The sequence below is a fragment of the Eretmochelys imbricata genome, chromosome 2 (genome assembly GCF_965152235.1).
Source record: "Eretmochelys imbricata isolate rEreImb1 chromosome 2, rEreImb1.hap1, whole genome shotgun sequence".
NCBI classification, from domain to species: Eukaryota; Metazoa; Chordata; order Testudines; family Cheloniidae; genus Eretmochelys; species Eretmochelys imbricata.
Genome location: NC_135573.1, coordinates 230,906,158 through 230,919,642, shown reverse-complemented (window position 1 = coordinate 230,919,642; position 13,485 = coordinate 230,906,158). Strand labels below are relative to the sequence as shown.

The following is a 13,485-nucleotide window of genomic DNA, read 5'->3' as shown; positions in this document are numbered from 1 at the left end:
TTGAAAAAACAGGCCATCCTAACTACAGGACAGATGAAAGTCATGGAAAATTCTGCTTGTTCGCTAATATTCTTCTCAAAACATCCTCATTATTTGTTGGTCTCTTATTCACTCAGCTACTGTAAATGAGAATAGTGCAAACTCATGCAGTGCAAATTTACTCTTCAGAAACACATTTTCATTGACTGTCATTTCTAATTGTAGGGAACAAAAGAAACTCTTCTCAAAAGAATAAGAGAATGAACCTTACCGGCATAAAGGAACAGCATCTTTGATGATACAAGTTCCTCCGTTTTTGCAATATCCTTCTGGACAATCTAGGAAAACGTAAGTAAACAAAGGTAACTAGATTAAGGAAGATGTAATAGACATCAGTCCATTCCTCCTGCCAATGCAAGATTTCTTTACCTACAAGATCTTCTACAATTTGATTTTCGGAGGTGCTGAATACTCACAGCTCTCATTTAGTATAGCTGGTGTTTTGGGTGCTGAGCATTTCTGAAGACCAGCACTGTAGGTCCTGATTCAGTAACACACTTGGTCACATGCCTATCCTAAGCATATTAGTATCTCCACCGAAGTCAATAGCACTACTTGTGCTTAAAGTAATTCCTGTGCTTTGCTGGGTCCAGGCCCTGGTGATTTCTCAGGTCAAATTTTACATGACTCTCATAGTGGGGCTTTTGTCATTCATTGAAACCTTTAGATATTACAATATGAAGATTCCCAACACTATACAATAGAGCAGTGGTTCTTAACCTAGGGTGCACACACCCCGTGGGGGTGCAAGATGCCCTTTCTGGACTTGCGAGACATGCCAGATTTTTTTAGAAGGTAAATCATCGGAAACACAAATTAAGCATAGGCATGTAAGTACAACTACTTTGTTTCATAAAACCTATGTATTTATTAACATTATATATTTTTGACGATTACTGTAATACACAGACAAAAACTATATCTAGGTTTAAAGAACTGACTTACTTCAACAATTTTGATAAGGGGTGTGAGAACATATTTTGAGAACCAAAGGGGTGCAGTAAAGGTTAAGAACCACTGCAATAGAGAAAAGAGTTAGTTTAGAGTGCTGAACTTCCTAGACTGATTTAGTGCCTAGTGCCGATATTCTTATTAATAGTTTAAATGTAAGGATGAGATAAGAACAGATGTTCTCCATCTGCTGTGTGACCAGTCTTTTCATTAAAGACTTTTCATAGATATATGTTCATATAGCTTGAGGGAAATCAGTCTTAATAGAATAAGATGTTTAAGAAGAAAGACATGCCAAGCCAAGTGTTGTTATGGACGTTTACCACACCTTGGGTATTTGGTGGGCATGAGATCAACCTAAGTTCACATATATTTTAGCATTTACAGATTTAATTTTAAAAAATATTCATTCACAAAAAAGCCCCAAATAAACCAAAAACAAAACCCAAAGGTTTTAATAGTAACAAAATAATTTTTACAAATGTTTGTTATTAGTTCCTTTTAAGAATATCTGTCTTGTTTTATTTACTATTTTATTACCACTGAATAGTCTCCCACATTATAGTTATATAATTACAGCAGGGCGGTACATGCTCCTCTAAACTTTCAAAACAGTCTGTTGGAGTTTATACCCATGGCAATATCTATAGCAGTAAAACAATTTAGGCTGCTATCCTGCAACTCTAGGCACATGCAAAACTTTACTTTAAGTGAGCAGCCTCATGAACTTCAATGGGGCTAGTCTCTGGAGTAAAGTCAAGTATGTGACTAAGTTTTGCAGAATCAGAGGCAAAATTATTACTTACTGGTATGCGCAGTGAATTCTGTGGGCCTCCTTATCTGAGTAAAGTTACATGCATGCCTAAGACCCTGATCCTGCAAAGATTTGTACATGAGCTTCACTTTACACATTGTGACTAGTTCCACTGAAGTTTGCAGGATTCAGCTCTTAATGACAGAACTTCCATTAACAACAATGGCAGTGGCTCATTGCTTTGAAAATGTATCCCAAAACAACAATGGTCTCCTGAGGTCCCTTCCAACCCTGATATTCTATGATTCTATTAATAGAAAGCAGATGGCATAATCTGAACAATAAGAAAGTCATTGGTCAGATAACACAGCTGCAATTTTATGAGACTGAACAAGTTATTATAACCCCCACCATTGTCCTGATCCTGCAATTGGCTGGGCATGGTATGTGGCATGGCTACACTCCAACACCTATGTGGTGCCTTGCCTGGACACAGGGGTCTATTGGTGTTAGAATCAACGGCAGGATTTGGGCCATCTTCCTGGAATGGGGGAAAATGTATGACCAAATTCACTGCTGCATCGAGTCAGATAAAAGAAATAGTATGGGCTGTTTGCTGGAGAAAAATAAAAGAAAAAATATCAGATTAGTTATTCCATTCAGATACCAGAATTTCCAGCAACTTAGTGTGGGAAGCAAATTATTTAAAAGATATGCCACCTGAAAAGCAGTAGAAGGTCTTTTTTACCTCTATTCACATTTACTGCTTTATGTTTACCATCTCACAATCCTCTAACATTTAACTGAATATTGAATATACTCCCTTGCATTTATAACATTCACTCAAAACATTAAAAAATTACCAAGGATAGATGACAACATCTATTTACCAAGCATTTTATATTAACTGTGAATTTTTCATGGTAAAATATTACTCTTTCATATAATAAAACATAATATAACCTATATTTCTGGTCTAATTCTTTTTCAGTTGCTCCCCCAGAAGTCAGTAAATGCTTCGTATTAACATCTGGGCACAGAATATAGCTTTATGGATGCCTTGTGAGTTAAACACTTTGTATAATATAACAAAATGTGTGTTCTAAAGATGATTTTCATTAGATATATTGCATTTCCTATTTTTATCCATTATTTTTCTGTTGTACTAAAAATATTAGGCTTTGCAATATTTTTATTATGCTAAGATGCATTCTCTATTTCCTGTTTTAGGCCCCAGTCCTGCATATACATTGTGCTTAACTTTGAGCACATTAGAAATCCCAGGGACCTCCAAATGTTCAATTCACTTTACTGGGACTACTTGCATAATTAAAATTAAGCCTATATGTTTTCAGGATAGAGGTTTTACTGCCATTCAATATATATACCAAGAAATATCCCCACTTCAAACAGTCACCATGTTTTCAATTTTTCCCCCCACTCTTCTCTCTATACAAATAACATGATGTTTCAAATTCATCCCTCATGTAATCTGACTGAACTTCAGCAGGATGATTCAGTCAATATTGTGCACCATTTGCAGGTTAAATAAAAAAACTCTATATACTTCTATTGAAATGATGTTTTGATGTGAAACCGACTACCTGAACAGCTCGATTCATCAAGACTGAAATCAAAGCAGTCTGCAATACCATCACAGCGCTTGGAGACTGGAATACATGTATTAGTTGATGCACACAACAAAGAACCATTGAAACAGTCCTTTGTGGCTGGAAGAAAGTAACAAGATGACACGGTCAGACACATTTCCTTTATTCATTGATAAAACACTACTGGAAAACTATAGCAGCTTATTTGTGTCAGAGTACATAAATCTGGATCGGCATTTCCATTATAAACTTCCATTTCAGAGGTGTACAACTTAGACATTAAAAAAGACAGCTTAGGTTGCCGAATCAAGCTTTTACCATGTTCAAATCCTGGGAGGGGGTGTTTATATTTGATATGTTGTTGGTAGAATAAGGTGCAATGCTTAATGAAAATCCACAATCAGACATCAGAAAAGATAATCAACCTGCCTAGATAACTCAGTTATAAAGATAACTGAATTAATTCTTAAACATAGAACAGAAAATTTCTGTAAATGTATCCCATTTTGTTTCTAGAAGCTAAACACTATATATGGACGTAACAAAAGGGGAGTAAGGCTACATTAAAAATCTAAACCTACAGACATTTGTCATGTTGTAGCATTCAGTTATATTCTCTAAACTCATCTAAAGGAATTACAGAGGGGAAATCTTGACAGAATCACATAAGCCTCCAGGTAATTCATTATGGCATCACTGATTCTATAAGATATACCCAGTGGTTCTGCATTCTGTCCAAGAATCTAACAGCATTTTGTCACTTTGAGAAATATTCCAGCTAATGAAATGTTCTGTGGTACTGTCCCTGAGCCATTATTTCTGAACATCTTGGTTTAAGGCACTGTGAGCTAAATTCTTCTCTCCATTATGCTTGCGTAAACCAGGCGTAACACTCTGTTTTCACTTGAGTTAGACATATCACCAGTGTAACTGAGCAGAATTTGGCCCAGATTTTAGATTTATAACAAGCATGAGAGAATTTAGGAATATTTTAAGTACTCTAAATGACTGGATTACACCGAGCCAAAAGAAAACGCTGAATATAAAATACTGCACTTCAACCTTGCAATACGAATATTACATCAGATCCTGCCAACTCTTGCTAATGAAGGCATTCTCTCAGATGACAAGTAGACTCCTAGGACTAAAGGTTCACAGGATCAGACCCATAAATCTTACATACTGCCAATTTACCAAGGACTATAAATATATCTGAAATTACTAGTCACTTTAGGAACTATTGGCTAGTTTTCCTCCTTTTGCATACATCATAGGGATCAGGTTTCAGAGTAGCAGCCGTGTTAGTCTGTATTCGCAAAAAGAAAAGGAGTACTTGTGGCACCTTAGAGACTAACAAATTTATCTGAGCATAAGCTTTCGTGAGCTACAGCTCACTTCATCGATCCATTCAGTGGAAAATACTTGTAGCTTGTGTCATTTGCACACAAATACAAGTTTGTGCATATAACTGCAGTAAGCAATAAATGCATCCAAAATCAGGGGTGAAATTGCATACAGCCCTGAGAATTTGATATTTAAAAACTCAAGTCTTTAACCTCAGCAATTTCACTTATATCTCTTAGACCTTTTGTATGATTTTTCTTACCCACCTATTTTAAAGAAGCTCCTTGTAAGGATACATGTAATATTGCTTATGTTGTTTAATGTACACCATGATAAACATAGGAATTCTGTACCTGGGCTACATTTAAGTTGTGCTCAGCTCAGCTTGTGTTGCGGAGACAAATGTGGCATAGAGCCACTTCTACTTTCCCCAGTCTTGGGACTGGCTCTCCGCTAGACTGATACCATAGGGTAAAATAGAGAAATCTCTGGCTGCTTCTCTGCTTTGTGCTGGCTGTCATTAGTCCCAAGGACTGTTTAAGTAGCTGGCGATTATTGGGGATGGAGATGCCCTGAACATGCCCTTTTCTCCCCAGTTTACCACTTCTCCACCCCCTACCCCTGTACTGGGGAGGGCAGTGAAGAAGTTGCTTGAGTGGCTCTGCACCACCCTAACATTCCCCTTCCAGAGGTTGGATCTCCTTCATGACTGCATTGCACCACTACAGTGGGTGTTAAGAAAGGGAATATGGCTGAGCTATCAATGCAGCAGTAACTAACTTTTAGAATTTTCTGACTTTTTAACATTGATATTTCTACTTTAATATTACATTAATGCTTTGGATTCAGTCAATACACTCGGTCATTCACACAGCTACGATGGACTCCAGCAGAGTTATAATTAAATGTCATGAGAGACCACCATGTGTTTTAAGGATGCGGATGCCAAATGCAGGGATTAAAATGGGAGCAAATGGGTACAAATACTCAGGTTTGCATCCATAATTCATTCCGTAAGTGCAAATTAAGTGTGTAAAAAGAAAAGAAAGAAAGAAACTTTTTGAAAATGTATGATTTTAACATTTGTCATGTCTTTGGAAGTTCATAGGTGCACACCACAGATCCATTTTATTGCACTGTAGCGAAATGAGAAATCATTTCTTATTCATTGCTGTTACCAGTTAAGTCAGATTCTACTGGGAGGCATGTGGAAAGTAATGCATACACCCCTTGGGTCTTTATGTTTATTTTATACCCTTTCCATTTTAGATCATGCAATTTACAAAAAAAAAAAAAAAAAAAAAAGCTGGTGAGATAAAGAGCCCTTTCCTAACATTAGGAATGACAGAAGGGCTAGCTAAGCAGAGCATTTATAAAGGCAGCATAACTTGAAGCTTCTGTTGTAAAGAGCAGCAAGAAATAAAATCCACCACGTTAACAGATATAATACAACATTAACATGACACTGCACAAGCAAACTGTTCAGTGACCGATGCAGGAAATTTCTTTCTACATAAATCTTTAAATCATACATGGCAACATTTTTGTGGTGGTGACGGTGGTTGTAGTAGAGATGTGACTAATGCATTTGTGTTTGTTTCTCTTTGCTGTGGCCTCTTTCAGGATTTATACTTTATCTCTAAAGAACACATTTTGCCAACCTGTCTTCATCCTGGGAGATGATGCTGTCACTTGATACAATCTGGGACTGAAACAGGATGAACATTTTGTGGCTTTCTGTTCATCCAGGTAAATGAAATTGTGAAGGGAAATAGTACACGTGAAATGAGAGGAGAATAGGGCCTGATCCAAAGCCTACTGAAGTTGATGGGAGTCTTTCCATTGACTTCAATGCTTTGGGTGAAGCCTTTCAAAAAGAGTAGCAAAGAAATTTCATTTAAAAGGACAGAACTATGGTTGCTCTTTGGAAGGAGCTGATAAAAGAGAATTAAATGGACAGTGAGGGGAGCAGAAAAAATGTTTACTATTTTGTTAAAAATGATCTAACCTAAAGAATGACTCTGGTAGTCATCAAAGCTTAACTGCACTCTGCTATGTTCATTTATGCTGAGGAAAACAAATTCAAATTCAGAAAAATCACAAAGATCTTCTAAGAAAACATCATCTGACCTGTGTTATTACATTACATACAGAGTGTGATTACTAGCACAACACTCAGTTTTTTTACAGAACATGCAAAAATTCCAATAAAGTAAACTGAGTTTGTAAGATAGGTGTTTCTTTTTCCCCCTCCTGATTTTCCTCTGCTGACAAATGTTCATGCTATCTGACATGCCAAAAGTAGACAGCAAGAGAAGAAGAATGCTGCAAAGCCCTCAAAGCATACCAACAGCAAAGAGAGAAAAGTCTGCACAATAGTAACCACCCTGCAGTTCAGTTCCAAAGCATCACCAACCTCAATTGTGATCTTGAGAGAGGGAATGTCAACTGTCATGGCAGTGTTATATTGTCAGCTACCATACTGTAGGCATAAAACTATCAAACTTTTGGAGTAGGGATGTCATAGTAGGTTTGAATAAGTTTCCAATCCACCCAAAATTCCTGGGTTTAAGATCTCAGCATCAAGCTGTTTGTTCTTTGAATATGCCAGGAATTACTTTGCCTCCCTCCCAAGGTGTAGCTTTAAGATTGAAAGATACAGAAGTAATATTTCAAGAGCATTGGAACTAGTAGTGGGAGACATGTGATCCCTGGACCACACAACTGGCCTGGTGGACTGGAGTTAGGATCTTAGCCTTAGGACATAATGAGATAATCTAGAGAATATAGGGGACTAGCCTAGGGCAGAAAGAGGTGGCTGAGTATTGAAAACGGGGACTTTTGACACAGCCAGACCTTGGATCCCTTGAAGTAGGTAATGGTCTAAAGACAGAAACATCCTGGAGCTTGTGCTTTCATTGATTCAATTTCAGAATTTTCTACAAAAACACAGAGCTCAATTTTCAGCTCAGATTCATAGGAAAGTTCTTCCACATAGTTTGTAAAATCAACCGCTGAACACCTCTTGCATTGATTGTGTTAGATACAGTATGTGATTGTCTGCATGGACAACATGTATCAACAGAGACGACTGAAAAATCAAATTTCCATCCAGCAGGAAAATCTGATATTGCAATATGTGTTTTCATTCTGAAATGAAACATTTGGTTTCAGCTTATCAACCTGGAATGAAACATTTTGGGTTGGGCAGCATTAATCTCTGTGTCAGCCTGAGCTGCTGTAGTGCCCCCTGGGAGTTGGAGTTCCAGGTCCCTCATGCTTTCATCCTCCCCTCGGACAAAGGTTGCTGCTACTATAGCACCAGAGTTGCTTTTGAAACTCTAATGAGGTCAAGAGTGTTCCCTGGAACACTGAACTGGCAGAATCACAAAGCAATGCAGCTGAGTCATCTAAGAACAAAACCAGAAATGCTTCCAGTTATGTATATTAACAGAAGTACCATACAGTCATTGAAAAACATTTGTCACCATGGTTACTCTGTGGGGCAGTACAGTATTATGGGCTGCACTCCCTCCCTGCTTGATTAATAAAATAAAATCCTTTTATATGCCTTAACATATTAAATAAAATCTCTGCGTCGTCCATTTCCAATATGTGCACTATCCATGTTGACTCAGAACTCCCTCAGAATAGCTATCCAGTTCTGGAAACCCATTCATCATTGCTCTTTGTTTAGCACCAGACCCATCAGCAGTATTTTAGATTTAGGGAAGATCTCCTCCACCTTGTTGGACCTTGCAAAATGGCAGCCTCCTAGGATGCTCTGTTTCAGCCACGCAGTTTAATTCACTCAGTAACTCCTTGCTTAATGTTGTAGTTATGTTCCTGGAAAATGCTACTTTAAGCAAAATGATGTTAATTTCCTCATGAATGCAATGGGGGGGTTACGTTCCAGGGAAATTTTTTTCAAGAGACAAAAGACTATATTTTATATATATATTGCGACAGTGTCAGGCCAGATGGCTACAAGAGAGTGGTCGAAGGTAGATACATTAGTTCCAGGTTAAGCAGGTCCCTTTTCCCTGGGTAAGATAACAGGGACTATTCCAGAACACTCAGGAATGTTCTAGAACTAATTAAGGCAGGCAGGCTAATTAGGACACCTGTAGCCAATTGGGAAGCTGCTCGAATTAATTGAGGCTAATCAGAACACCTGGTTTAAAAAGGCTGTCACTCCAGTTAGTGAGGTGTGCACGTAAGGAGCTGGGAGTGAGAGGATGTGCTACTGGAGGACTGAGGAGTACAAGCGTTAACAGACATCAGGAGGAAGGTCCTGTGGTGAGGACAAAGAAGGTGTTGGGAGGAGGCCATGGGGAAGTAACCCAGGGAGATGTAGCTGTCGCACAGCTGTTCCAGAAGGCATTCTAGACAGCTGCAGTCCACAGAGCCCTGGGCTGGAACCCGGGGTAGAGGGCGGGCCTGGGTTCCTCCCAAACCTCCCAACTCCTGACCCAACACAGGAGCTTCCACCAGAGGTGAAGGTCTCTGAGTTGGTCCCCGACCCACACGGTGGATCAGCAGAAACTGCGGGGATTTTTCTTACTCTTTTTTCCCCATGCTGGCCAGTGATGAGGTTATCTGAGTGAACAGCATATTTGAGCCATGAAAGTGGCCAAACTGAGGGCTGCTGTGAATCTTTGAGGCAAGCAAAATCTACCAATAAGCGCAGGACTCACCAAGGCAGAGGAGGAACTTTGTCACTATATATATATATATACACACACACACAGTATAAGTTTTAAACAATGTAATACTGTACACAGCAATGATAATTATGAAGCTTGGTTGAGGTGGTGAAGTCAGAGGATGGAAAAGGGTGGGATATTTCCCACGGAATGCATTACTGCTAAATGATGAACTAGCACTCAGCTGAGCCCTCAAGGGTTAACACATTGTTGTTAATGTGGCCTCATACTCTACAAGGCAGCAAGAATGTAGGGACAGGAGACAGAATGGCAGAGAGAGAAAGAGACACACACTGTGTGTGTGTGTGTGGTGTGTGAGATGTGCATTGGTACTTTAAGTACGCTGACCCCTCTTTAAGTACACTGCCTTTTTAAGTAGATCAGCAAGTTGAGACAGCAGCTGAGGGGGACACCCTGACATAAGCACCCCTCTCCCCTCCCCCCCTTGCACAGCAAGCAGGAGGCTCCTGGGAGCAGCTCCAAGATAGAGGGCAGGAGCAGCAGGTGGCAGTGGGGGGAGGGACAGCTGAACTGCCCAGAAATTGACAGCCTGCTGGGTGGCTACTGCACAGGGAATTTAGGGGAGCAGGGAGCTGATAGGGGGGCTGCCAGTCCACCCTAGTTCCAAGCCCCCACCAGCTGGCTGCAACAGGCTGCTCTTTCTGCAAGCAGTGGACAAAGCAGGCGGCTGCCAAACAACATTATAAAGGAGCATTGCACAACTTTAAATGAGCATGTTCCCTAAATGATCAGCAACGTAACAAGGAAACAACGTTAACCGGGACGACTTTAAGTGAGGAGTTACTGTACTGTAACAGTACCAACCACTGGCTGTAGATGCTTCCTAGCTGCCACTTCCTTCGATTACTTGCACAGAAGTTTTCTATCTTCTCTCAGTTTGCTCTCTACAGTATCTCTTCCATGCCATGTCCCACTGCACCCTCCCAGTCTTTTCTTCTCTATAGATCATCCCTCTGGAAAGGGTGCTCTCCCTCTCCCTGTTCTACCATCACATTTCCTGTTGGGTATTTCCTTGCACACCTTGAGGCAGCTACAGTGGAGGACATAGACTCCAATACTGTCCCTGCCTTTGAAACACTAGATGTACTGCATGTAACACGAGATAGGAGCAACATCCCTCCTCAAACAGAGTTAGCAGGCATCACCCAGGATCTCCAGAACAAATACCACCTAGCTGCCAAAGGGATATGGCTCTTACAGAGAAAGAAACGGAAGATACGGTGGGAGTGAGGAATGAAACATATGGGTCCCTGCTCCACCCCACTAGTCCTTCACTGGACCCATGATATCCATTCTCCATGGACCTGACCCTGGGGACAGCAGTGTGGGGAATGAGGAGGAGGAGTAGGTCTGGAATGCTCCCTTTCCACAGGTCTCTCCCCTTTTATGTCACATGCAATTGTTCTTATAGAGTTTTCCTGTATTCTGCTCAAGAAATGGATTGGGCATTTGTTCCCCAACTCTGCTTCATTACTTACCTTTGATCAGTGGTGGGAGGTTTGAACAAGGAGTTAACCACTGATGATCATACCATAAATGATCCTATATGATATGCAGATACAAAAAAAAATATGTTCTTGGCTGTGAAATCATACTAAATTCACTGGATTTGGATTTGTTTAGTACAGCTCTATTATACTTTGTCATTTTATGAAAATAAGTTAGCATGGATATAACTACATCACTAAATCTAACTTACGACAGTCAGTTTCATCTTCATTAAACTGGCAGTCAGGCATGCCGTCACATCTCAAGAGTGACGGGATACAACCTTTATTTGCACACAGGAACTCTGTTTCCTTGCAAAGCCATGGAGAAGCAGTGGTAGGAATCTCAGTAGGACAATTCATTTCATCAGTTCCATCGGTACAATCCTCTACCCCATTACATTTTACAGCAAGAGGTACACACTGCTGTACATACACACAAGTGAACCGATCAGTGTTGCACGTTGGAGGTTGGGGTTTGGCTGTTCCTAGACAGGTGAAATAAGACCAAAAAGGAATATTTATCACATCAGTCTTGAAGTTAGAATATATCCTGACTTCTAGGGATTACTGGGAAGGCAATTCATTTTGCAGATTCAACTCTTCTAATATGATTAAAAATTATTTATAAACACATTCCACCCTTAGTATAGTATTCACTATTGAAAAGTCTGTGTATCACCTCCCTGTTTATTTTGTTGCAGCATTTTTCTTGTAGAGCCTAAATGCACCATTTATTTTGATTCTTTTGTTTGTACCTTGTTTGTGCAGGAGGCTTAATACAGAAGGGTTGCTAAAAGTTATCTTTCACCCTGTATTAGAAAAAGGTTTGTAAATATTTTTGGCAGCCATCAACTTATAGTGCTCCTCTTTCAATGGACTTAATGGATTAAAACAATAACAAAGAAGGATTATATAAGCCTCTAGATCAACAAGAACATTTCACACAGAAAGCTTTTATGTACTCCAGGGTTTACCCTTAGACATCAACAAAATAGCAAGGGGAAAATTTTCATAGGGTAGCTTCAAAGAAAACTATTTTGTTATATCAATGTATTGCTTTGATTCTGAAGCATAGCTTCATTAAATGAGGGAATTAACTCAAAGGAAGGACTGTATAATGGGTTTTCAGGGTACAATTCACCAGCAGCACAAGCAAAAACTGTACAGTTATGTTACTGTTTTGTGATGCCAGCAGTTAGTCAAAAGTTGGGGTCTAATGGCTTGTTTTGGTCAAGAGGAGAATTTGATACTGGAGTCAGGTGTTTCTCTGATGCAATCCTGTTTATTTATCAAGAATGTACAAAATCTTGTTTCCCTGAACACAGCATGAATCAAACAGCAGGAGACCGTTTCTTTGGACAGTTCCAGGCCTCTTTTGAGCCAGCACTTAGCCTAAAAGCTCTCTCTTTAAGCTTTTCTCAGCGTCACATTACCAGTGCTTGTTCTAGCTGTTTCCTTGCTTTTCTGCTGTTTCTCCTGCTTTTCTTATACAGACAGATACACACACACCTCCACCAAACAATACCCAGTAAAACACCACCACCCACATGTGTCTTGCATGTGCCCATGTTTTGGGTGGAGGCTGTTATTGTTTCAACTATCTGGTTCCAAAAAGGAGCTGAACTATTTAATATGTTTATCAATAATGAAAAGTAGCTCTTAAACCACAGTTTCATTGAGGCTTAACCCAACACATAACATTTGTTTCTAGAGCTGAAAAATACTGGAAACTATTTTCTGTGAATAATACTCAAATGAATTTACTTCAGCATTGCTTGGGCTCCTTTTTGTGTGTGTGTGCAGATATACTAGTGCAACAGAGTTTTACTGACACAAATACTCATGGACATTTTAAATCTACACATGTGAGTGTTTGTGCTGGAAGTGCTGGTGTGCTCATCCATCATGAAACAGAAGTGCAGTAGAACCTCAGAGTTATGAACATGAAAGTTAAAAACTGACCAGTCAACCACACACCTCATTTGAAACCAGAAGTATGCAATGAGGCAGCAGCAGAAACCAAAAAAAAAAAAAAAAAAGAAAGCAAATACAGTCTAAATAAATACTAAAAATAAAGGGAAAGCAACATTTTTCTTCTGCATAGTAAAGTTTCAAAGCTGCATTAAGCCAATGTTAAGTTGTAAATGTTTGAAAGAACAATCATAACATTTTGTTCAGAGTTACAAACATTTCAGCATTATGAACAACCTCCATTCCCAAGGTGTTCATAACTCTGAGGTGCTACTGTAATAACGTGCAACTTATCTGGCCGATCACAACTAAACAGTGATTGAATAGACAAATTTGGAAAAAAATCACTATGTTCTTTCAGATTTGAAGAAATTGCAATCATCTTGTGAATACTCTGCAAAGAGAAAGACGGGCTACAGGCTAAATTCTGTGGATGAATAATTTCTTGCAAATTCTGGTCCGGACTCTTTGTTGTACTGAGTTTTTGTTCTGTAGAACAGAGAGGGAAGGAGCCAACATGGAACTTTTTATGGCTCCCTGATTTTCTAGTGTGTTCTGTTCCAGCCAGGGCTCTGGTGGAATTTACAGAAACCTGGAGT

The 13,485-nt window shown here is 39.4% G+C and overlaps 1 protein-coding gene across 1 annotated transcript in view; it reads right to left on the bottom strand.

Annotated features, from left to right (window-relative positions):
* Positions 1 to 246: 246 nt before the first annotated feature.
* Positions 247 to 13,485, bottom strand: part of MALRD1 (MAM and LDL receptor class A domain containing 1) — a 513,316-nt gene continuing 500,077 nt past the window's right edge. Inside the window, exons 34-36 of the mRNA XM_077808757.1 lie at positions 11,125 to 11,400; positions 3,349 to 3,474; positions 247 to 317 (exon numbers count right to left, since the gene is read on the bottom strand). Of these exons, the coding sequence (XP_077664883.1) occupies positions 247 to 317; positions 3,349 to 3,474; positions 11,125 to 11,400 (473 nt within the window). The remainder of the gene's footprint in view (positions 318 to 3,348; positions 3,475 to 11,124; positions 11,401 to 13,485) is intronic.